Source organism: Syngnathus scovelli, chromosome 12, assembly GCF_024217435.2.
Source record: "Syngnathus scovelli strain Florida chromosome 12, RoL_Ssco_1.2, whole genome shotgun sequence".
In the NCBI taxonomy this organism is placed as follows: domain Eukaryota; kingdom Metazoa; phylum Chordata; class Actinopteri; order Syngnathiformes; family Syngnathidae; genus Syngnathus; species Syngnathus scovelli.
The window spans coordinates 10,879,505-10,901,729 of record NC_090858.1 but is presented as its reverse complement, the minus strand read 5'-3'; the positions used below and the strand labels follow the sequence as shown (position 1 = coordinate 10,901,729).

Here is a 22,225-nt window from a genome sequence, read left to right as displayed (position 1 = left end):
CAGCTGCTTGCTAAGTTATGCTGTGAGTAAGGCACACAATGGTTAAAAGTTACCGCATCACCTCTCTTGGACTTTGCCAGTGTCGTCTCCGAGGGTGACAGTCACTGTGAGGTCATCGTCAATGTCAAACGTCATGTCGTTCGGGTGAAAATCAGGTGTCACCCAGCCCACCCACACATTGAAAGGCTCCTGGTTTGGCAAGACTCTCACCGAATAGTAGTACTGAAATAAAAAAAATCCTGAGTCTAGACAGAACGAAAATAATCATATGCGTCAAAAGTTGTTATGGAGCTGAGATTGCAAATTGCAAATCTGCGTCAAATGAAGCTGTGCATCTGAGATTGCAAATTGCAAATGTGGCAAAGTAGAAAAATATGTTATTTTCCAGCAAGCATAGTATTCACACTGATTGTGGCGAGACGAGAAGATTAGGGTCTCACTCTGGTGGTCTGAATGAGGTGATCAGCGTTATCTTTGTCAACGAGGACATCCTCCAGGAGCCGAGCGGAGGAGTTGCTGCTGACCAGGCCTGGTTTGTTTCGCTTCAGCATGAACCTTCGAAGAACAACAAATTCACCATTCTGTCCATCCAATTATCAGTTTTGTTCCGCAGCCTACCGTTGCTTGAGTCGTGACGTTTTGTCCTGAGCGTGATCCTTGTACTCGGGCTCGTCTCTTGAAGTTGCAAAACTGTGGGCCGACTTCATCAACACTTCAAAGTCAGAGTCCACCTCCTCCTCCTCTCTCCTACCTAAAAGAACCACATGAATTAATTGCAGCAGGGCCCCATGGGAGCAGAAGCAAAGCAGCTCTTCAAGATCATGAGGAAGCGAATAGCAAATAATCAAAGGCGGGTGTTGAATGACGCCATACAAACCTGGTGAAAAACAACCGGATGCCACCGGCAGCACGCCCTCAACTGGGCTGGTGAGGACAGCGGCGCACTGGATGGACATGCTGAGCCGGTAAAAGCCCATTTCGCTGTCTACGCCGTGGTGTGCCGGCAACCGTTGTGAGACCCTAAGGCTCGGCGAGGAATCCTTTGAGCCAGTGACTCTACTGACCTTGAGTGAAATTCAAAGAGGATATAGGGGATCAGCCTAGTCAATAAACCAGTGCCCAGAATAACACAAGGTCCTGGAGAGACCAGTCGAACCTTCGAGAAGACATATTTTATGGAAATCGGACTGATGACATCACAACGCAAAGAGGAAGAAAAAAACAAAAAAAACAAAGCAGTCTAACATGTCTGCATCCAAACCTGCAAGGCGGGATGGTCTGGCAGTATGGATTTAAACTGAGCACGTTTCCAACTCATCCACAGGGATGGATCTCGAGCCATATTGAAAGCAAAAGGCTCATAACCCTCCTGTAGACCGCACACACTAAAGTACCGCAGCGAGCCCTCTTGGCGGCCGAGGTTCAGCCTCACCACCTGGTTCACACCCACACTGACCACGGGGAGCAGGCCTAAAATGTCAGGAAGAGAAAATAGAAACTTATATTTCCGAGCCAGATGGGTAATAACATTCTGTGAAGAAAAAAAAAACCCGACCATCTCTGACGTCAAAGTCCTTGGCAGCCAGCTCTGATCCTCGGTCATTAAACAGCAACTCTCCGTTGAGAGTGAGCATCATGGTGCTTTCGCTCGTGTCCAGCAAGCAACCAACCACGTCCGCCTGCTTGCAGGCACGTCCCAGAGGCTCTCCACCCTGATGGTACCACCGAGCCTGGAAAAAAACAGAGGATGGGGGCGGCTTTGCGTCAGTCATGTTAAGGAACAATGGGAGTACTTTTATAGCTGAATGATTATGAAACAAGACAGCCCAAAAGCTACATGATGCTTTCAGCCATCAAAGAAAGATCGGTGGGAGGCGTTCCGATTCTTGAAGCCTCACCTCAAATCCATCAAACACAAACGCCTGGTCATCTGAGCCCAGCTCTTTATCGGGGGAGCAGCCAGGCCGGGCCCAGCCGACTCTCACATTCCCCACAGTGACCAGTTCGCATTCAAAGTACCACTTCCCCCGAGTCACAGCAAAAGATTTATCTGCTCGGAACACTCGGCGCTTTTCGCTGGAGAAGAAGCAGCTGTTTGATAAAATGACTGCAAGAAGTCAGGACAAAAGCAAAAATTACATGCGGGCCATTTTGCAATAGAATCTGGACTATGTCAAAAAGCATTTTTTATTTAATTGATGGAGATCTTTTTAAACAACCTGCTTCTTATCGATAAACCATTATCCAATCCGAAATTGGGACCTACTCTTTTCCTGGTGGAGGGTCTCCAAGCTATAACCATAGGCCAGCAGGGTGCAAACTGCCTCCCTTCCAGCCTTTTGTCCCATTTTTCTACTCTTCTCATCAAGCAGGCTGTAGGGCACAAGATCTGGGCTCCGCTTTGATTTACCATCCTGAATTGGAAGCACAAAAATAGGAAACCTTATCAACGTTTGTATTGCCAAAGAAAAGCGGCGCTGTGAGAATGTGATTACGACTGCGCACAGATGCTGAAATGTGATTCTCCCTTTCCAATTACAGCACACAAGGCAAACCTGTTGAGCACCGTAAGTCCATCCTTGCTTGATACGCTCACTGGCCCAGAGGTTGTGCTCATTCTCTGCCAACAACTGGATCGCTTCCTCGTGGACGGTGCTGAGAACAACACGGCTCACATCTAGCGGGGCCGGTCTGTAGCCACCTGGCTGCTCGTACCTGAAAGGTTGGAGATTGCAAAAAAGCACTCTCAATGTTTAATGGGCCAACGCAGAAATATTACACAATTAAAGTTGTGTAATGCCCTCGTATGTTGGCAAGGAGAGCCACAGTCAATGATGTGTTTTAACAGGATTAAAAGTCATCCACACAAATGCAAAAGAGGAGCCGCCATAGACCACAACTCACACCCCGACACTAACCAACCAACATGAGTTCAAGTGGAGTTCAATTTGAAAAAAACGAAAAGAAATGTGCGTAGAAAAAACCTGTTGGAGAGTCTCATGAAATGGATTCCCTCCACTGTATATTCATCTCTGAAGCCAATATGGAAACCAAGAGCAAGAAGAGTCCTGCAGGAAATGAAAGAAAATGTTTGTGAATTGATTATTATATATTTCTACAAATCACAACTATACATATGAATGTGAGTGGGAGGTGGCAGTAGCCACCTTAGGGTGTCCTGGGCAGTCTGGAGGTTCTGGTGTCTCTCCTGATCGGGCATCATAGAGAACTCCACCAGACAGGGCTCGAGTCGCTTCCCTTCGTCTCGCTCCTGTGATTGATGAAAAATGGTTCAGAATTTCACTCTGCAAGGAATACTAATGTGAACGAGGCAGTCTTTTTCTGTAGTTCAAGTTAATTCCTACTGTGTTTCCTTCTTACATTTCCTTGAGACCAGCCGAGATCAACCCTTTCCATGACCCACAGTTCATGGATGTTCTCGGCCATTTTATCACGGATATCCTCGAATTGCAGCGGCAGTTCCACCTATTAAGGTAACAGATAAACACACACACACACACACACACACACACACACACACACACACACACATAAAATTTCGTAGTAGTATATTGTATCGTTTAAAAATGAGATGTGTAACAGCCATATATGTGAAACTTTACCTTGCTGATGTCTACCGGTGAGGGAGTGAAAGTAACCGGACTGATTGGTTCAAACGGGCCAATGAGCTCTCGTTTCCCGTCTTCGTGAGTCAAGAGGTACTTATGGCACGCTTCTACCGTCAGCTTGACGTTCGGGAGGAGAGCCTCAGAACATGGCACAAAACCGTGCGGGGGAAGAAATCGGAACTCGCCGTGTTCCCCTCCAAAGAGAAACCGAACCCTTGTTTCCAAAAACAAAAGCATTTAGTCTCATATCGATTAAGAGATGCACATATGCAGTACTAACTTGACTCCAGGTGAGAAGCTGACTACGGGATGAAGAAGTCCATCCACGCAGAAGTTCTCCAGCATGCCCTGCACAGGGAGACCGTTGACCCGAAATGAAATGCAGGGGGCGCTGAGGTCCACGCAGCAGCTAACCACGTCGTCGTCCGTCAGCAGGTGAGGGAAGGGCGAACGCACTCTGCGCCCCACGCAACCTGAACGCGGAAGAAACACGCTTAGTGTTATTCAAAGCACGCAGTACAGAAAAGAAGCAAATCCGTATTTTAAATTGTGAATAAAATTCAGAACATGCCACTCATATGTTATCCCACCTGCCCATAAGTGAAGGCCATCAAAGCCAAAGGAGCAGAGGTCATCTCCCACGCCATTGCCCCCCCAGCCCTCTCCTCCAGTGGGTCTGGGCCGGTAGCCGTCGCTTCGAGCCCAGCCGACGCGTAGGTGCGTGGGCTCCGCTGTGAGGAAAGGCTCTACGTGATCCACCACGAGCTCATAGTACCACCGGCGGGGCTGCGCTGAATCTTCCCCCAGACACAGGAAGATGTTGGGCCTTACGCTATGGTGATAGAAACTGGACGTGAGTATTGTATCAGCAAGTTTTCTACTTCAAAGATATGAATGTTCCCTTGAGGCATTATGGCAGGATAAAAATATACAGAAGCACGGATAAAAATATTAAAGTTGGATGCAGCTGTTCAATGTGAAAGAATTTAGAACCAGGATCTTTGCCATTTTGGATCTATGAATGAGTCACAGTGAATAGCCATCACAGAACCCAACTTGAGAATGAATGTCAGTTCTTGTAAGAGGCACCACCCATCCAGCAGTGGAGAGAAGATTCGGACGTCTAATAAATTGCACAAGAAGCCAAAATGGTATACATTCAAGCAAACATACCAACGAGGTGTTTTGTTCAAGATGAAGTAGAGGTGACAGAAAGCAAAATGGCTTGAGGACAGATAAGAGTGGATCAGGCGGGTGTCGTGGTGGATTCTTGGGGAGCAGCAGGTGGGAAAAATTTAAGACAAAATAAACAATAAAGCCTGAGGGGAGGGGTGGCTGCTCGATAAAGAGAAGCGTGATAAAAGGTGGCAGCTCGGAAGAAAGAAAAGCCAGATGGTTGCGACGCTCCACCAACCGTTCACATTGCAATTTATCTCGGTGAGATGGCCTAATGGGAAAGGTCTTGCTTTATCAAAAAGTCTCAAGTGAAACCGACTAATTGTAAATATGTTGAGTGAACATAAAGACCTCATTGTTGCTCACTCGTATTCCGAATGACGAAGAGGCCCATAATAAAAAATGGAAGGATGGATGTTTGGTGAATACAATGCCGATTGTATTTCTACATCATCAACTACTAAGCCCGTCTTCGTTTGACTCTGAACTAATGTTCCAAGACATTTCCATAAGGCACTGCTGAAAAATGGGAGGACAGATGGAATGACAACCTAAAAATAAAATGCCCGTGGCAAAGAAAAAGGAGGAGAAGATAATGTCGAAAAAGATGACTCGTTGCCACGAGTGAGAACTCCCAATAAAAAATCATATGTAAAACCAGAAAATGACTATGATTAATATTCACTCTCCTGAGCAACCTTTACCGGAGTGTCATCAGAGGAGACGTCTGCGTGGGACTGATTCTCAATTTAAAACTAGAAACGAAGACACCGACGGAGAACGGTAATTAATCATTAACAGAAGAGCAGCGCAGAAAAGACAAGTGCGGCACTGGCAAGGATGCTCAAGTGTCGCTCACAAATAGAAAACTTCAAGTATAATAAGCCGTGCGTGGCAAATACATGAGAGGAGCGAGAAAAAAGCGCCACACGTCACAGACTTAAAGGTGGTGTTTGTTTTCGTCAAGGTTAGCGGTGGCGTCGTGTTCAAAGCAACGTTCGGAGCGATGTGCTGTGAAAGGCCTGGCGTGTTGATGCCGGGATGAATTACTGATGACGAGGCTCGCTCACTGGCAAAAATATTCAGCTCATCCATAAAGTATGGCGGGATTCTTCATATGAATCAGCGTCATGGAATGTGCAAGACAGACTTAAGAAAGAACATTTGGTTCGTTATATGGACAGCTAGAAGGTGAGAACTCAATTGCCTCACCAGGATAGTTAGCTAAAATAGATAGCTAGAGTCGCCTACCTGGTGACCCAATTAACCAGCCGAGTTTGCAGCAGCAAGTCTCTCTCGGGCAGTAGATTTTCACAGATGAGGTTCTGATTGGCGCGCACGGCAACGCCATGGCACACGCACAAAGAACAAAGCACTTCCAACACCTGCAACCGCCAAACCTGTTAGCACTTGACCCAGCAAACTTTATCCTCCAAAAATAGAGTTTTTCAATCTTATGGTTTTAATCCCTAGACACAAAAAGTGTTGTAAGCAAGAACGCAGGAGTGAAGCAGACCTTGTGGTTGCATCCATGCTTGTCTAGAAAAGCAATGATAGAGCGGATGTGTCCCTCTTTGATGCCATTTAGTGCTTCGGGACTTTCCACCAAAACGCAGTGCAGAACCTCCAAAACTCCTTCGCATGACAAGGGCAAACGTGAAATATGAATTATTCAGTATGCGTCATGCTCAGCGTATCAAAATATTGTGGAAAAATATTAGTGATGGATTTTATTCCTGGAACTCACCAGAAGAGGCCTCCAGTTGGTCCAGCCTGCTAATGAGCCAGTCGAGCGAACTCGAGAAATGTGCACAGTTTGCGCGGTTTCTCCTAATAAGCGAGGCTGAACAAAAAAAATAATATAGTATATGCATGAAACATTGATCCAGAATATATGAAACATCAATAACACTTTGATTTTAGGATTACAAAATCGTGCGCTACCCAGAAGCTGATAAAAATGCCCAAGGACATTCTCCCAATTTTGGTTGGCAGCCTGATTAGAGCGATGGAGACGCTCAATGAACTCCAATACCAACTCGATCACTCCCTGCGTACATTAAAAAGCATCCAGCATCAATTTCTTCATGCTGGTTTGATTTCTTTTGTTTCACCTCTTCTTGAAACATGTTCTGCCGACTCTTTAACACGGTTTGGCTGTTTTGTCGAGACTCCTGGCTCTGCTCCTCTGGTGGCGGTTGGAAAAAGCTTATGAGGTCTTGAAGGCCGCGAGTCACATTCGTCGCTGGTAAAACGATGGGCTCCACGTTTCCTTGCCCATGACAAGAATCAAGTTTCCTAAAGGGAAAAATGATATCAAGCACAAGACTGAGGATTCTGTATAATGCAAATCAAGTCGAGTCAGCAAACGCGAAAGAAAACCTTTAGTAAGCCGCCTAGTTGAGAAAAATATTCCAGACAATGCCGACTACCTGATAAAAGTAGTGAAGAGGAGCGTTGCGCCATGTATGAGGCTGGCAGTGTGAGATTCTTCCCTCTGAGACCGAGACAGCGTCAACCCGTCGTCCATGTGACCCTCACTGTGCAAGATCGCCTGGAATAACATCATCTCAGATGAACACCTTGAAGTCTTCTCTCTTTTATATGGCGCCAAATTCAAAACATTGGCAAGGCGCCAAGCTGGAGAGAAAAATGTCACTTGACCTTCCGCTGAGCTCCTCCCACACACGCAGACTTGCTATCCATGGCTCGGTAGGTGAGCCACAGACCAGAGTCGACATGCTGAAGATAACACACGGAGTCTCCGTATTTGATTTCTGGGGAGCCCATGCCGTCCACGTGACTTTTTCTCCCACAGTCCAGCTTTTCCTAAAGACAGTTGGTTGATTATAAAAAAGAGCTAATAAGTCATGACTTTCATGTCATGGAAGTGATGGCTACCTTGGCAGAGCGGAAGCAGAAGGCAGTCGCGCTAACGTCTGCTTTCTCCCGATCGAGCAGACGGAGGCCTCGTTGGTCGCTCAGGCCTAGATAGCGTCCGGTGGTCACATGACAGAGTCGAAAGGGCTGCCCCCAGCACACGTGTTTGCCGCTCCACCTTGAGAAACACTTGTTGACTTGACAAGCCTTGGATTTCAAAATCAAGCACTTTCCAAGGACTTCACATAACATAATTTGATACCGGTGGGCCTGTTTCTACTTACACCACATGCAGGTTCTCCAGCCTCCACAGAGAGCGGGCGTGTCTGCACACGGCTCCTATCTCATACTGCATTATCCTGGATTGAGAAAGACGCCAGATGAGACGGAAAGGACGTTTTGTCAGGATGACCACGTCCTCGCAAGTGACCTTTGCAGCTCTTCATCTCGCTCTGCCGTGGGAATCGTCAGACATGCGTCGGTGTGGCTGTGGAGAAGCCTGAGCGTTTCGCCACCTCTCAGGTATCCTGGAAGCAGCAGACATCAAATAATCCAAATCAAAATAATCAATCAAGAGTGCAAATAAGAGGAAAGTTTGCCTGGAGCAAGTCCACTTGCGGAGCAGATGGGAGCGACGCTCCACAGAGAGCGGCGGAAGGCCGCATCCACAATCAGAGTGTCGGCCAAGCCTCTGTTGTCGCAGGTCGCACCAAAGGACACGTGCTGGGGAGCAGCAAAAGGGAAACCGGCCGCTTGCTATTACCTAATGCGGTTTGGTTTGGTTTGGTTTTTGTGACAACTCGTCGATTACAGAATGAATCGAAAACTTAAAATCATCAAAATCATTTTTGTTATTCCTTCATGAAAACAGACTGGTAAAAGGTGGACGGATCAAATGCAAACAGGTAAAGGTGAGTGAAACCTAATCTGGTTCGACAGAGAAATATATTTTTACCAGATATCTCTCCGAGGACACGTTAACCAGAATGAGGTCATCCCCAACACGCACTTTCTCCCCCTCTGACCTCTGTCTGGAAGCCGGATGCACTGTCCACCAACAGGTCTCACCTGCGACACAAACACAAGACGACATCAAAGACGTAACATGATCCGCTTCTTTACGATGATCTACGAGTACCCGCTTCATCTTCCTGCAGGCCCACATCAAAAGCCAGCTTGTCAGCGGAGGACTGCGATGCAGACAAGCAGCTGAGATACTGCAAGCAGAAAAAACATCTCACCCAAAAAACAATGTGGCCATGTTGTTTATCCCCGCAGGGAAAACGTCGATGACTCACCATGTCGCTGTACGAATGCTGGAAAAGCACAGCCTGGCCGTATAGAAGGGTGCGGTGGTTGCCCCCAGCTCCCTGTAAAGCACATTGAAAGACATTTACTGAAAATAGCGACGAGCAAGAAATATTATACTGCATAGATAATAAAAAAAAAAACGATGTAGGGTACAGTCCATAATCCCTTATATCAGGTTTCAAAACTTTTATCAACCCTTCCTGGCAGTTTTATCCATGCATCTACTGTGTGTGAAAATGAAGTGATAAGCAACGGTGTGCGATTACCTCCACAACCAGGCTTTCGCTGTGTGCCAGCATCTCCTGCAGAGCTCGCACAGACAGACACTGGACCAGAATGAAGCCGCACACGGACAAGTCTGGTGGAACATTCTATTGAGGGGGGAAGACCAAAAACAAAACATGTGAAAATGTACTCAATTCGAACAATTTATAATTGTTAACACAAAAAAGAAATCTTTCAATTTGTGATGATGTGGAGTGGTTCCCTTTACCTTACAGTTGGAGGTGGCCTCCAGCCTGCACAGCCTGCTGCCAAATCCCTCAGCAGCCAGGCAAACCTTCACATGTTCCTCCTGAGAAGTGAAAACGCTCTGCAGGACCACTTCATCACCCTGACGTGAACAAAATGATAGTGAAATATCTATTATGCAAAGGTGTCAAGCGGCTTGTGTGACTGATCTTAGCAGTGTGTGTGTCCGCTACCTCCGAGTCGTAGATACCATCTTTTGAGGCCATTACTGAGTGTTGAAGCTTTTTTTGTTATTATTAGGACATCCTTAAACATTGACACCATGTCAGATGGCAAAATTGTATGTTGGATATCTGTCTGGGATTACTGTTTGCATTTCTACAAAATGGCGAAATGGAATCAAGACTTAAATAATTAAGGAGTGAATCAAAGGAGGACAAAATGAGTCTCCAGTAGATCTCTGCCACCTCTGTCAAACTTATCAAATTCCAAATGGACTGCATGAAGGCCATCAGGCTTCCCGCATCTATTTAAGGAACATTAGAGCGAGGCAGCGGACGACCTCATTTCAGCCAGGACCACCAACACCTCTTGGTGGCCAGGCTGCATAGCTCCATATTGGGAAGATACGCTCATTCCACTTGTCCATATCAGCAGCACTCTGCAAGCAGTCAAACACACTGCCCAATGATAAGACACCGCTGGGTCTTGAGATGGTTATCAAGCAGAACCGTTCAAGCACAACATATCAACTTATTTCCAGGGTTATATTTTTGTGCTCTCCTGGATCTTTTCAGGTTCATCCTGGTTTTGAGACTGCAACCTCTGAACATTGCAAGCATCTCAAAGACTCCAGTTATTTTTTATTTCTGTTGAACCTTTTTTTTACATTTAGTCCCATTGCATCCAGACTGAAACTGCTGATTTTAGAGCTGCTGATCTCACCATCCATAACATTTACTGTGCTCCGTATCGGATAAGATCATATGTTTACAACTGTGATAGCATCGTGCACTAAAGTTGAGATACTGAGGCCATTTGGGGTTTCACTTGTGGCTGAGTAAGCCAAGTAAAACGAGGCTAACAACTGCACTCTTCAGAAAGAGTGCGTGGATTCTGAGGTGGTGTTAAATCATGAAAGTTGAGAAATAACATGGTATGACCAATATCAAAAATGAAGTAAGGACAAAAAAATTATGTTAACTCTCTCCTTAGTGTTACGGTTTAGCTGCGTGTTGCTAACTTCATTAACGTTTATTACAAGACTGGCCTAATTAACATTTCTCATCAATTACTCACCGTTCGTAGAAACTGGAATTCGTCATCACCCTCACCCGAGTCAGACATTATTTCCAAACTTGCCGGCAGTTGTAAGAGATGCGGGAAAAATTGGAGACTGGAGAAATAAAGTTGTGAGCTGTCAGTGTAGGGATACAGTTTGTCTAATGGGAGTGGTCTTTAGGTCCCATGATGAGAAGGAAGCCATGATGAAGCCACATCGCTCGCATTGGCGGGAATGATGCTGTATTCAATATAAGTAGGAGATATTGCACTTAAAGACATTTGACTCCAATTTTATTTTATCCATCCATTCATTTTCTAAACCGCTTGTTCCCCAATTTTATTTTACGCCAAGATAAACAAATAATATATTGATAAGCAAATAATGTAGACACATCTCGTTCACTAAGTCTACAGATTCTGCTTTGAGCTCCTACTTCCCACATTTTTTAATGCAACATTAGTAAATATATACTACTGTATAGTCTTGTACGTGTACCCCCGAACACTCGCTTATTCTCCTATTTGCAGATTTTTATTTTTTTTATTTTGTTTAGCGATTTTTGTGGAAAATGCTTACTGGCAGTATACCCCCACCTAATATAGAATTTGGAGGGGGCAGATGGATGTCTTAACAGAAAAACACCACACAGAGCAGAGATTGTTTGAATATCATTTATTCCATTTTGTTCCTTGGGTACAATGAAAAGTAACAGGGGACAAATATATAGCTGTTGTTGGCCACATTAGAGTTAATGAGTGCAAGTCTAAAAAGAAAAAATATGTTGAAACATGCATGAGCAAAGGCAATTTGGGTAATAATTCAGCACAACAGTAAACATATTTAATCAGCAAATACATTAAAAGCATAAAACACAGATAAACATTTAAGAAATTATTTATCTAGATTTACCTTTGTGTCTTGTGTGTATGCCTTTTAAGCATTAGTGATTCTTCATATTTTACTTTTGCGTTCATCCATTTGGGAAACATATTTGGGGGGGTCAATTTGGGTATTTGTTAAATGAGTCATTAAGGAATCTGAAAAAGCCTTCTGAGATGGCATCAGGTTCTGAGTGAACATGGTCTTCCCAATGGATAATTGAAACAATGCATTTCAATTTGAGTGTGAATATTTCAGTGAGTCAAGCAGGCATCTTTCAGCAGACATCTCTAACGAATCAACCCAAATATTGATCACAATTGAAGCTCCCTTCATTACAGACTCCCTAAATTCCTAAATGAGAAAAAGTTAGCAGGGAGGTGGTTGCCACGTGGGGTTGTTAAAGGTCACTCTCCCCATAGAGGGCGGTGGAGAAAGCGCTGTAGTCCAGCGCCCCCGGTGGCGCTCCCGGGGACCTGTAGGGTGGCATCCTCGTGATGCAATATTCAGCTTGCTCAGGAGGAAGTTCTCTCCTCAGCTCGTCCACCAGAATGTACGGCTGAGATGCAAAGCAAATATGTGAACTTGCAAATTCCAAACTGTCAATATGCAGCATCAAGATGATTCATAAATGAATAAATACAAACCTTGTCCGCCGCCAAAATCCGGAAGGAGGCCACAACCTGGTCGGCAGTGTCGGTATCTGCGGTTTCTCTGGTCATGAAGTCAATGAAAGACTGGAAGGAGACGATTCCGGTGCCGTTGGGGTCGACAAGGATCATTATCCGGGCGAACTCCACCTCACCCTGAACGGGACAAATAAACAGCGGTTTTGAATTTTTTTAAGCACAGGCTTGCTGTGCGTGCCTGAACCTCATGCGTGCAAATTTAAAGCACCTCACCAAATCGTAGCCCATTGAGATGAGGCAGGCTCGGAAGTCATCCGTCTCCATCGCACCGTTCTTCTTCTGTAGTTGCAGGGGTCATCATATACAAGTTATGAACAGGAAAAGGAGAATGTTTATATCCGATTGGGTGCGTAAAAAATTCGACAAGACCAGCCAGTGAGAACACAGTCGAGCAAACAGTAATACATGAATAATAAATCTTAAATATATTATTCATTTGGCTGGTTTGGGTTCACTCTTCCCCCATAAGAAATGTGAGGGTACAGTAATTTGGCCTTGGTCTGCTGTCCACCATCAACAAGTATTTTGATTATTGAATGATGGATGTAACTCTGATGTAGCATATATTTGGAGCTGGCATTGACTGTGTACATCCAATCCGTGTATTTATGCTGAATTCACAGTGGCATATAATATACTATGTATTGGACTGCCATGGCATATATCCTAATTTTGACACATAAGAGCTAAACATTTAAATTATGTCACTCAAACCATGAAGCGGTACAAGCCCAGCAGAATAGTCAGAGTAGACTACAGCTGAGATTAAAGTTTGGGACTTGGTGTGTTTCAAGATGAAATGAACGCACAATATTTGATGCAAACCGTGTAAGACCCAGCAATTAATGGCAATCTTTACCCGATCGAAGTGGTTGAAAGAAGATCTGAATTCGTTCATCTGCTGCTGGCTGATACCCTTGGCGTCGCGGGTCAGGATCTGGGTTTCGATCTCGTTGATAGTGCGGGCCACTGTCGTGAGGAGCAGCTCCCAGCCCACGCGGATGTGCTACACGTGCGGTTGCCACGACAACATGGAGGACAGTCCACGAGAACCGGACAGTAGACGATGACAAAAAATTTTTTTTAATAGTGGCCTTTGGGCAGCACGGTGTGTTAGCAGTTAGCGCATCTGCTTCACTAGTCGGGGCTCAGAATTTAGTGTTGTTTTCATGTTCGCAACTTGAACAAATGGAATGTCATTGAGCAAGAATCAAATATTAAAAAGACATAAATAAAGCAAAAAACTGCCCTCCAAGATTGTACCTCCATAGTATAGTTGGTGTGTTTGTTGTCAAACACCAGCGACTCCTGAATGAGCTGGTGGTCTCCCTCCAGCTTGTCGATGTTGGGCTTGTAAGCGATGATGACGTGCTCACACTGCTTCAGTTGGGTCATCTGGTCCTCCAGGGCGCCCCCGATCTCCAGGGAGCAGCGCCCAATCTCCTGTTCAACAAGGCCAATTGGTTGGATCATAAGAACTTGAAATTACAGAGTCCACCGTCCAGTTCCTCGCTGACCTACTTTTATGTACAATGAAATATGATTATCCTTCATTAGATGAACGCATCATGTCATGTCTAACCTCCATCCTGGCCTGGATCCAGGGTCCAATGAGATTAGCCTGTGCGGCAAACTGCCGCCTCAACCTTTCGTGGGAATGCTGGCGTGCCAGCTCTTCCTGCATGGCACTGTCTCGCTGAGGAACCAACTTCTTGACCTGAAATAACACACGCAGATGGGTACGGAGCGAACGGGTTTGAAAGCGGCGGCGGCGACTACCTTGTCCCATTTGACAAGCAGCTCGTCAGTTGTGATGGTGCTGTAAGGGTTGATAATGTTGGCCTTGATCCCGTAGCTCTGGGAGATTTTCTGCACCTCATTGTGGATTCCCAGGATGGCCTGTCGCTCAGCGTCCGCCTCCGGGAGAGTCGCTTTGAACTGCTCGTGAGCCGCAATTAGACTCTGGAGGGCAGGCGGAGGGGAAGAGAGAAGTGCTGAAATGCTGTTAAAATGTCGACGTTCTGTCAGGTGTGATCATATTTTTCAGCGTACATATTCCGCATGGCCAATCATCAATCAGTTTGAATTGAAATCAGATGAAACTAAGTTAACCACATTAACTTCCTTTCTCTCTCCGCCGCATCGTCCATTGCCCACCTGGACTTCCTCTACTGTGTGCACCATAAACATGTCCTGCAGGTCTTCCATGGCTCCCTCCATCCAGTTGTTGAAAGGAGCCGAGCGCTTGGCAAACTCCAGGAACAACTGCTCGATGGTCTCCAGCAGCTTATCTGTACGCTGCAAGAATGACGACACCACATAAATCCTGGAAAACAAAGACTCAAAACGTCCAAGATGACCTCTTCCATACAAATCCTATTACAAATAGCCCCCCACCCCCACCACACGCACCTGTTCTGACGACTAACCCCAGAAAGAACAACATTAGAATGGCCTCGTCAACCCCGACTTTGGCTCGGTCAGAGGGGGATTGTGTTGAGTGGGACGCGAACAGACAACGGGCCTCTGTCGCTGTCATTCACACTTAATCCGCAGACCTTTTCCTGAGCCCTCATACACTTGCGGGTCAGGAATGGTCAGCGTGGATCAGAGGAAATGGCCGGTGGGACCAGAGCCAGTCAAAGGCTGTATGATGACAGCCACGTCTCCATCCAATACCATATGAAAAGGGCTCTGGATATTTTGGTGTTAAAGAAATCCGCATCTACTGATGTGGAACATTAGCGCTCTCTGGTGGAGACTCGTCACACATGCCAGCACATCCACATGACATGATAGCGGGCACGATCCGGGTTCTTCTTGCCCGTGTACTTGAATTGCCCTCACCTCCAATGCCTCCCTCCGTTTCTGGGTCAGGGTTCCCAGCCGGTCCCACAGGTCGCAGATGCTCTGGCAGCGCAAGTTTACAGCAGCCACGTCATGGTAGTCCAGCTCACTGAAAAAAAAAAAAAAACTTGATGGAAGATATGCCCCCCGCCCAAAAAAAAAAAAAAGTAGCATTTTTTGGGCGGAATTTTGTTTCTTTGGCGTGATAGATGATAAATACCAAAACAATGCCCACTTGTCCTGTACAATGACAATTTTTTTTCCATACTACTCAGACGTACTTGAGCTCCTGCGCGATGGCAGCAATCTGCTCCACTCTGTCTTGGTGAGCTGCCAGGTCGCTCTCAAAGGCCTCGTGTTTTCGAAGCAGCGCCTTTATTTGCGTCAGGGTGGCTGTTTCGTAGTCCTTCATGGAGAGCAACATTTCTTTGCCTGATCACGGGAAAAGAGGAGACATTCAGATTCAAACATGGACTTTCCCATGGTGATAATGAACACTGCGAAGAGACTGTGGACTTTATATATTTTCTCTATGTCCAATTGCTCACCACTGGCCCAATTTTCATGATTGGTGGCTTTTTGGCGAAACTTTTCAGCCAGGTGGTCCAGCCTCTCCAACCTGCGAATCTCTGTGAGGAGCCACTCCTCGTAACCCTTCTCGGCATGCTCCAAGCCTTGCCAGGCTGCGGCGATATCCTGGAGGCAAGATAAACAGGAGAAATTTAAAAAGGAAACTCACCACACGCTTCGGAGTGAAGGAAGGATTGGCAGTAACGTACCGACACCATCTTGCCCTCGGAGGGCATGAAAGCGGGCCTGTTGCTGATGCGCAACTTGGTCTGCAGGGTGTTGAAGTTGATTTCCAGCTGGCACTTCTCCTGCACCTTGGGGGGCTTGTGCTGGCGTCGGTAGTCGCGGAAGTCCTCCAGCTTCCTCTGCATCTCTGCCATGGTCTTCTCCGGGGTCCGGTTCTCCAGCCAGGGAGTGGTGCGGCGGATCCACTCCAGCAGCTGGACGCCAAGATCATTAGAACAAAATTACGACATGATGCGAGCGGGAATGCTACGAATGCTTGGCGTCATTTATTGGAATAGCTGAAAATGAGAAATTGTCTTTAGTCACAACATAAGAATCTGAAGATGGACACCATTTTTCAACATCGTCACCTGGCTGGCCAGCCTCTCGTACTCCTCCATCAGCTTCTCATTCTCCTGGTTTACCCCCAACACCTTACAGATTCTATTGGCGGCCGTCTCAGCCTGAAGGGAAAAAAAACGGACAGTTAGTTACGCCGCTGTAACATTATGCACAGTTTGAAGATTACATTCAGTGAGTCCAAAGTGTGGCATATTAGCATATATACGTCAAAGCACATCATATCATATGAGCGGATGATTTTGCCAACCTGCTCAGCGCCGGCAAACGCGTGATAGAAGCAGGACACGTAGGTCATGATGGCTCTTTCGTCGGGCTTGGGGGTGTTGATGATATCTGGAGGTCAAAATGAAAAGACGAGAAAGAAGGGACATTATTGCGATTGAACAGATGACAGAAGGTACAATGAAAGCGGCAAGCAATGCTCAATGACCCCCTTTCCAGAATGGAAGATTTAATCGGCAATTTCAAGCATGAGTCCATTCGACCAACTGACATAAAAAAAAAAAAAAAAAAAACTTTTTTCACTTTTCCACACATGATTACCTTCGGCATCGAGCATTTTGGGAATGTCGAGGTGTTTCTCGGCTATGTCAAAAGCCAGGTTCAGGTTCCCCAGAGGATCATCCTAAATAAAGCAATACAATTCCGTGTGACTAAACAGCAATGCCGGACTTAAAATGCCGCCAGGCCTGACCTTCATGCAGTGGCGGACACGGCTAAACTTCCTCATCATTCCCATGCAATGCTCATTCATCAGAAAACGTCTCGCTTTTATGAGAGTGCAGAGTTTGATCAATGAGGCCGCTCGTGTCTCAACGGGGAAATCGATAACGTTTTGCCGTAACAATTGCGGGAATCTGCTTGATTACTCCTTCTGTCGTTAATTGTGTTTTGGAACAAGTCATTCATCTTGCGTGTCGCGATGGGTTGTTAAACGCTGACAAGAGCCGAGCAATCGGCAGAGATTTTTTATTAAAACCTCTCGCGAGGACGAGCAGCCTCTCGCGGCGTTCGCCACGTGATGATGAGACCAGAGGCGAGGCCCTGCTCGGCTCACGTTTCCGTTGGAGCCGGTGTTGAAAGACTAGGCCTTCACGTCGCAATGACAGATGAGTCACTTGTGCTGAACGGCCACACTGAATTGAATCACTGAAATAATGACAAATAAAAAAATGACACTACTCTAAAGGAAGGTTTTTAGCTTTCTGAATTACTAGTTTGACCTCAATCTATAGTGCACAGTTAAGTGTGTTTTGATCGGCTCACACGGTGAACGTTACGTCATGCCAGGTTACAGGTGACACGCACACACAAATGCACGAACGCGCGACACCTTGCTGAGCTTAGAGTAGTCGAGCAGGTCGGGTCTGTGTCTGTGAATCAGGGCGCAGAAGGCCAGGCCGTCCTTCCAGCTTTAGTGGCCCATGAGCAGAGAGAGCCAAAATGTCAGTTCACTTGACAGAGGCACCGCTTAGCAAAGCAAGCCGGCTCCTTCAAGGCCATTCAAAATGGCAGTTTGGGGGGGATTATGCTAAACATTTGGCTAAATTCTTGCTTGTGCAATATATGATTAAACCATGTGTTGAATTTAAGGAAAGGATTCTGATTTTAGCTCGGAAACGTAGCACTTGCGTTACTCTGAGTGGTCATCGGTTCACCTACCTGACATGGAAGTTCTGGACATTGACATTCCTGTAGGGGGCAGTCTTTCGTTGACACCACAACAAGAGGCCCTCTTTGGCAGATGTTTCTGCACAGATGTTAGCAGACCGTAGCTGACAAAGTCACAGATGCTTCTTTTGGAATATTATATTTTCTGTGATTTTTTTTTTCTTTTTACCACACCTTCAACGTTAATGTCCTGAATGGCAAAGCGGAGGATTATTGTCCAGATCATTCCAAGGGTCATCTTCACATTCCCATCCACAATCTCTGAAACACAAATACAAATCATATTAGCAAATGGGATATTTTTCCTTCGGTATATTTTTGCTGACACTTCTGGTACCTTCAGCTCCAATGGAGACCAGTTTTACCCCTTTGCTGGTAATGAAGTCCAGCGCTTTGTTGACGTTAGCAATCTTGTGAAAGCGCATCTTCCCTCTGTCCGGTTTAGGTAACCGCTCACCTGCCAACATTCCATTGTCAGAAGGTCATGTGAGCAAATACTGCACACAGTGAGGGAAACATTTCATAAAACAAATGGACAGCAGTGCACACAGAAATAATCAAGCACATCAAACTTCAAATTCAAGATCTGACCTGAGATCACTTCCAGAAGCAGCATGAGCTTCAGTCCGTTTCTCAAATCTTCTTCAATGTTTTCAATTTGAGTGCCAGCTTTCCTCAGGTGGGAATTACACCAGGCAGTGAAGGTCTGTCAGAACAAAGATACCAAATCAATTAAACTTTGATGACAGAACATAATTAACTATCATATTCTGCAGCAGCTTTATGCAGACCAGTGCAAGGTTCCAGAAGGACCATAAACAGCAATAATGGAAACGGGTCGATGAACTGCAGTGTGTCAAGCTTTAGAACTCGGATGCTGATCTTCTGTAATTGTACTTTGGTGAAACATGTAGGTAACAATGTCTCAGATCCAAAGTTTTACAACCTGTGGTGTTCCCTCGGGCTCAATCCTGTGACCCCTTTTGTTTTCTGAACATGATTCCATAAGGCATGTTTCAGTTTTATGTTGCTGAAATCTGCATTTTCTCATTAAATTTAGGAAACACTGACCCAGAAGCGTCAAATGTCACCTCTTTTCATCCATCGCATCAGAACAAATGTGCTTTGTGTGATACTGTAAATCTTGTTAAGATGGGATGATTGTCCCTCACCTCCTATTTTTGTCGGTTCTCTCACTCGCCAACAATGGATGAAGGGGCGGGAGCCCAGCACAGAGCTCAGCATTCCGGCTGATATAAGGTGTTAAATATAGAGTGCTCTGGGGTGCTTCACGATAAGGGACGCACCGGGAGGGAATAAGGTCAGAATGTCTCGTCGTGTCAGCGAGAGTGAAAATGTCATGTGGACGGAGAAATTGTTTCCTGTTGTCCGTCACTGTGTGGCTACTTGAAATGTGATTGGTAGCAGGCGAAAGGTGGCTCTCTTATCTCAAACATTCTTCCAGGTCACACTCATTACAAAGTCAGGATTGTACTCAATATCCATCCAACCATTTTCTATACTGTACCACTTGTGTGGTGCAAAGCCCATACAGATGGAGAGTCCCCATACAAAAGAAACAGCCATGTCCTCATGTAAATTCAACTACATGACGCAACTTGAGGTTGGATTTTCAGATCCTTGCACAGCCTGCGGCTAGAAAGTGCAAATACATTTCCCCATTGGGAGTAAAAAGGCAGAGCGGAATCGCCCTTGGGGTGCGTGACTGTGAGCTGCTGCCATCCTTGTCACGAACCGCGGCCTGCAGGGACTCGGAATAGAGTCGCAAGAATCCCGCGGCCCACGTTTGCGAGCACTCAGTTTCCCGACCGCATGGGGCTATTGGCCGGTGACGGCTGCACTAAAAATATTTATGAATCACAAAGAGCAGGGACCAAGCCTCTAAGTCTACAGCCTGGTGCCACTGGGGACCAACAAGGTAAGACTGACGGGCCTGAGAACGATGATGGAAAACAGATGTCTAACTACAAAGACAAATCAATCATACTGTCAATCATACTGTCTTCCTCCTTCACTCAGTGTTTTATTCACATTCGACGTCACACTGTCTTCTTCAAAGTGAATTTCTGAAGAAATGTAATAAATATTTGATTGGTAAAATATTGAAATGCATGTCGAAACCAAGTCCTGGTAGCTCATCATGCAATTATGTTGAAAATGTGTTCTGTAAAAGACAAAAAAGAAGTTGGAAGGCTGCAATACGTGACCCTGAGCAGAGCTGTGAACGTTCACTGTGAATGCCAGACACGAGAAAGGCCACCGTGCTGGGTCACGGAACAACATGAGCACCGTGCCCAGAAAGCAACTTACCAGCTACAACAATGTAGAAGCGACATAGTCCAGCACACTCCCTCAGCTGCACTTATAACAAGGGGGGGTATGTAATGGAAAATCATCTATATATATACATCCAATCTGTCCCGTACTGTCTCTACCAGCCATGACATGCTGTCCACTATATTGTGTTTCTAATATTTTGAATAGCTTATTTAGTTTTGTGGGCGTCAAACTATTAAGAAGGATCAAGTGTACACACAACACCACTGCTAACCGGTGTACCTAATAAAGTGTTTAGTGCGTCTACTTTACACTTTATTTAGTCTGGCCCGACTGATATGGATTTTTTTAGGCCAACGCCGATTTTGATATCAGTCATAAAAACAAATTCTGATCAATCCTATCTATCTGCTGATTACAACTGAACTGGATAATTTATTTTTTGGTCCATTAACATTAAGAAAGATGAATTACAGGCAGAACTTAGGGAGGTGAAAGAGCTTGTGCCTCCAGCAGTGCAAAGAAGCCAAGTCATAAACCCCTAAAATCAACTGTGAGCATGGGGGGCCTGAGGCTAAATTCAGTCAGGCTGGTGCAATATTTTCTGCATGCCATCGCTATAAACAAAAGAATTCCGCGCCAAGGACATCGACTTAGCCCTACTACAATGCCTGCCCGTGGCAGTGGTTAAAATTAGACGCAGGGTCCATTCTAAATCCCAAGAGCGTCATCATGTGTTGGGAGCATCTGTTGACAGCTCACATTCCGAACGTATCGCCCGAGAGAGAGCAGAGCTGCTGGAAAGCAGGGCTATTGTTAGCCTAACTGCTACCCGCCACATCCAAAGAGCCAGCGGGGAACTGCAGCAGTCCATCACCGGATGTTTGGCACATTTTACTTCACTTGGCAGAAATTCTGAGCTAACATAAAGTCATGGAAAGTTTATACTTGTAAGACACAGTTATTGTACTTGAATTGTTGGAGTCACTGTTGTCTTAGTAGCGTATGCTTTGTCGTCAATCAAGCCCAAAGGTTAACCCAAACATGGTGAAGAGGCTGTTATGCTGCATGCAAATGGGATAACAACTCAAGACAAGTCAGACTCAAGTGTAAATAATTTTAAATGTCTTTTGATCCTTTGCGAAAGGGTTTAAATGTCAATCTTTGTTCTTTTAGTAATTTTGGTAAGACACTTTTGTTGCTTTTGAATGTCTTGAGTTTGTTTGTGAATGATTCTAATCTACTGTGGAGGTTGTGAAACACATTGACTTGCCTTGTGGATAAAATCTGCAACACTCACGGCTATTAGTGAGGCAAATCTACATTAATTGAGCGCTATTTGCTATGTTAATGACATTATGCCATCGTTGACGTTTAATGCCTTCGTCACGAGATGTCACGTTTTGCTTCACTAGTAGTTGTCTTGCTATAGTGTGAAAAAATGTCAGTAGACAATAGTTAATCTTTATTGTCCACGAGTGAGGACAAAGAGCTGTCAAGTACATGGACCTTATCTGGATACTTATGACGTGAAATGCTCGAACCACATCAATTAACGTTAATTGTAAACGTCATTGTTGAGAGGTTTTGGTGGGTTCCAGGACCACTTTTGGACTCACTTTTCTCTGCTGTTGCTCCCAAGCCGGGTCGAGCAGCATGTCCCGGTCCCACTCGTCCTCCTGGAGCATGTACTCCTCCTCGTAGCCGTTGTCGTAGCGCACCGTGTTCTCCATGTGAGTCATGGTCATCATCTTGAGGGGCTTCTCGAACGTCGACTTCAACTTGAGTCAAAAGAACAAATTCAGTTGTAAAGAACACTTGAGGTTCTCTCACACTCTGTCATAGACACGCACACTTCGCCCTTATCCCCCCGACCTGACAGACGTCTGGCCCCTGTTGCCTCCAGCCGGGACGGGAGCTGCGGGTTGTCG

General features: G+C 45.6%; 2 protein-coding genes across 4 annotated transcripts in view; both read right to left on the bottom strand.

Moving 5' to 3' along the window:
• Nucleotides 1-10,929, bottom strand: part of ryr2b (ryanodine receptor 2b (cardiac)) — a 38,138-nt gene extending 27,209 nt beyond the window's left edge. Inside the window, exons 1-32 of the mRNA XM_068652632.1 lie at nucleotides 10,767-10,929; nucleotides 9,490-9,609; nucleotides 9,269-9,367; nucleotides 8,984-9,055; nucleotides 8,824-8,902; nucleotides 8,641-8,753; nucleotides 8,285-8,408; nucleotides 8,116-8,212; nucleotides 7,970-8,044; nucleotides 7,707-7,863; nucleotides 7,470-7,634; nucleotides 7,238-7,359; nucleotides 6,920-7,103; nucleotides 6,750-6,855; nucleotides 6,553-6,648; nucleotides 6,322-6,440; nucleotides 6,057-6,190; nucleotides 4,220-4,461; nucleotides 3,910-4,102; nucleotides 3,624-3,843; nucleotides 3,382-3,486; nucleotides 3,168-3,271; nucleotides 2,985-3,068; nucleotides 2,556-2,715; nucleotides 2,267-2,414; nucleotides 1,899-2,107; nucleotides 1,556-1,730; nucleotides 1,262-1,470; nucleotides 878-1,064; nucleotides 619-751; nucleotides 441-555; nucleotides 62-222 (exon numbers count right to left, since the gene is read on the bottom strand). Of these exons, the coding sequence (XP_068508733.1) occupies nucleotides 62-222; nucleotides 441-555; nucleotides 619-751; nucleotides 878-1,064; nucleotides 1,262-1,470; nucleotides 1,556-1,730; nucleotides 1,899-2,107; nucleotides 2,267-2,414; nucleotides 2,556-2,715; nucleotides 2,985-3,068; nucleotides 3,168-3,271; nucleotides 3,382-3,486; nucleotides 3,624-3,843; nucleotides 3,910-4,102; nucleotides 4,220-4,461; nucleotides 6,057-6,190; nucleotides 6,322-6,440; nucleotides 6,553-6,648; nucleotides 6,750-6,855; nucleotides 6,920-7,103; nucleotides 7,238-7,359; nucleotides 7,470-7,634; nucleotides 7,707-7,863; nucleotides 7,970-8,044; nucleotides 8,116-8,212; nucleotides 8,285-8,408; nucleotides 8,641-8,753; nucleotides 8,824-8,902; nucleotides 8,984-9,055; nucleotides 9,269-9,367; nucleotides 9,490-9,609; nucleotides 10,767-10,814 (4,355 nt within the window). The 5' untranslated portion in view covers nucleotides 10,815-10,929. The remainder of the gene's footprint in view (nucleotides 1-61; nucleotides 223-440; nucleotides 556-618; nucleotides 752-877; nucleotides 1,065-1,261; nucleotides 1,471-1,555; nucleotides 1,731-1,898; nucleotides 2,108-2,266; nucleotides 2,415-2,555; nucleotides 2,716-2,984; nucleotides 3,069-3,167; nucleotides 3,272-3,381; nucleotides 3,487-3,623; nucleotides 3,844-3,909; nucleotides 4,103-4,219; nucleotides 4,462-6,056; nucleotides 6,191-6,321; nucleotides 6,441-6,552; nucleotides 6,649-6,749; nucleotides 6,856-6,919; nucleotides 7,104-7,237; nucleotides 7,360-7,469; nucleotides 7,635-7,706; nucleotides 7,864-7,969; nucleotides 8,045-8,115; nucleotides 8,213-8,284; nucleotides 8,409-8,640; nucleotides 8,754-8,823; nucleotides 8,903-8,983; nucleotides 9,056-9,268; nucleotides 9,368-9,489; nucleotides 9,610-10,766) is intronic.
• A 480-nt stretch (nucleotides 10,930-11,409) lies between these two features.
• On the bottom strand, nucleotides 11,410-22,215 carry actn2b (actinin, alpha 2b). 3 transcript variants are annotated; one of them, XM_049736289.1, is made up of 21 exons: nucleotides 21,914-22,214; nucleotides 18,588-18,702; nucleotides 18,334-18,453; nucleotides 18,171-18,257; nucleotides 17,988-18,075; nucleotides 17,659-17,737; nucleotides 16,869-16,950; nucleotides 16,573-16,658; nucleotides 16,334-16,426; nucleotides 15,947-16,177; nucleotides 15,716-15,863; nucleotides 15,449-15,599; nucleotides 15,168-15,276; nucleotides 14,478-14,618; nucleotides 14,100-14,282; nucleotides 13,903-14,037; nucleotides 13,584-13,763; nucleotides 13,180-13,326; nucleotides 12,534-12,599; nucleotides 12,279-12,437; nucleotides 11,410-12,190 (listed from the first exon to the last, which is right to left on the bottom strand). In XM_049736289.1, the coding sequence occupies exons 1-21, from the start codon at nucleotides 22,043-22,045 to the stop codon at nucleotides 12,032-12,034; spliced, it is 2,691 nt and encodes an 896-aa protein (XP_049592246.1). In that variant the 5' UTR covers nucleotides 22,046-22,214; the 3' UTR covers nucleotides 11,410-12,031. The 3 variants fall into 3 exon arrangements, 2 of the variants coding, with proteins under 2 accessions (XP_049592246.1, XP_049592247.1); XM_049736290.2 differs by having other exon boundaries at nucleotides 12,534-12,596; XR_011087811.1 differs by lacking the exons at nucleotides 11,410-12,190; nucleotides 12,279-12,437; nucleotides 12,534-12,599; ... (10 more) ...; nucleotides 16,573-16,658; nucleotides 16,869-16,950 and having other exon boundaries at nucleotides 17,677-17,737; nucleotides 18,171-18,255; nucleotides 21,914-22,215.
• Nucleotides 22,216-22,225: the final 10 nt, after the last annotated feature.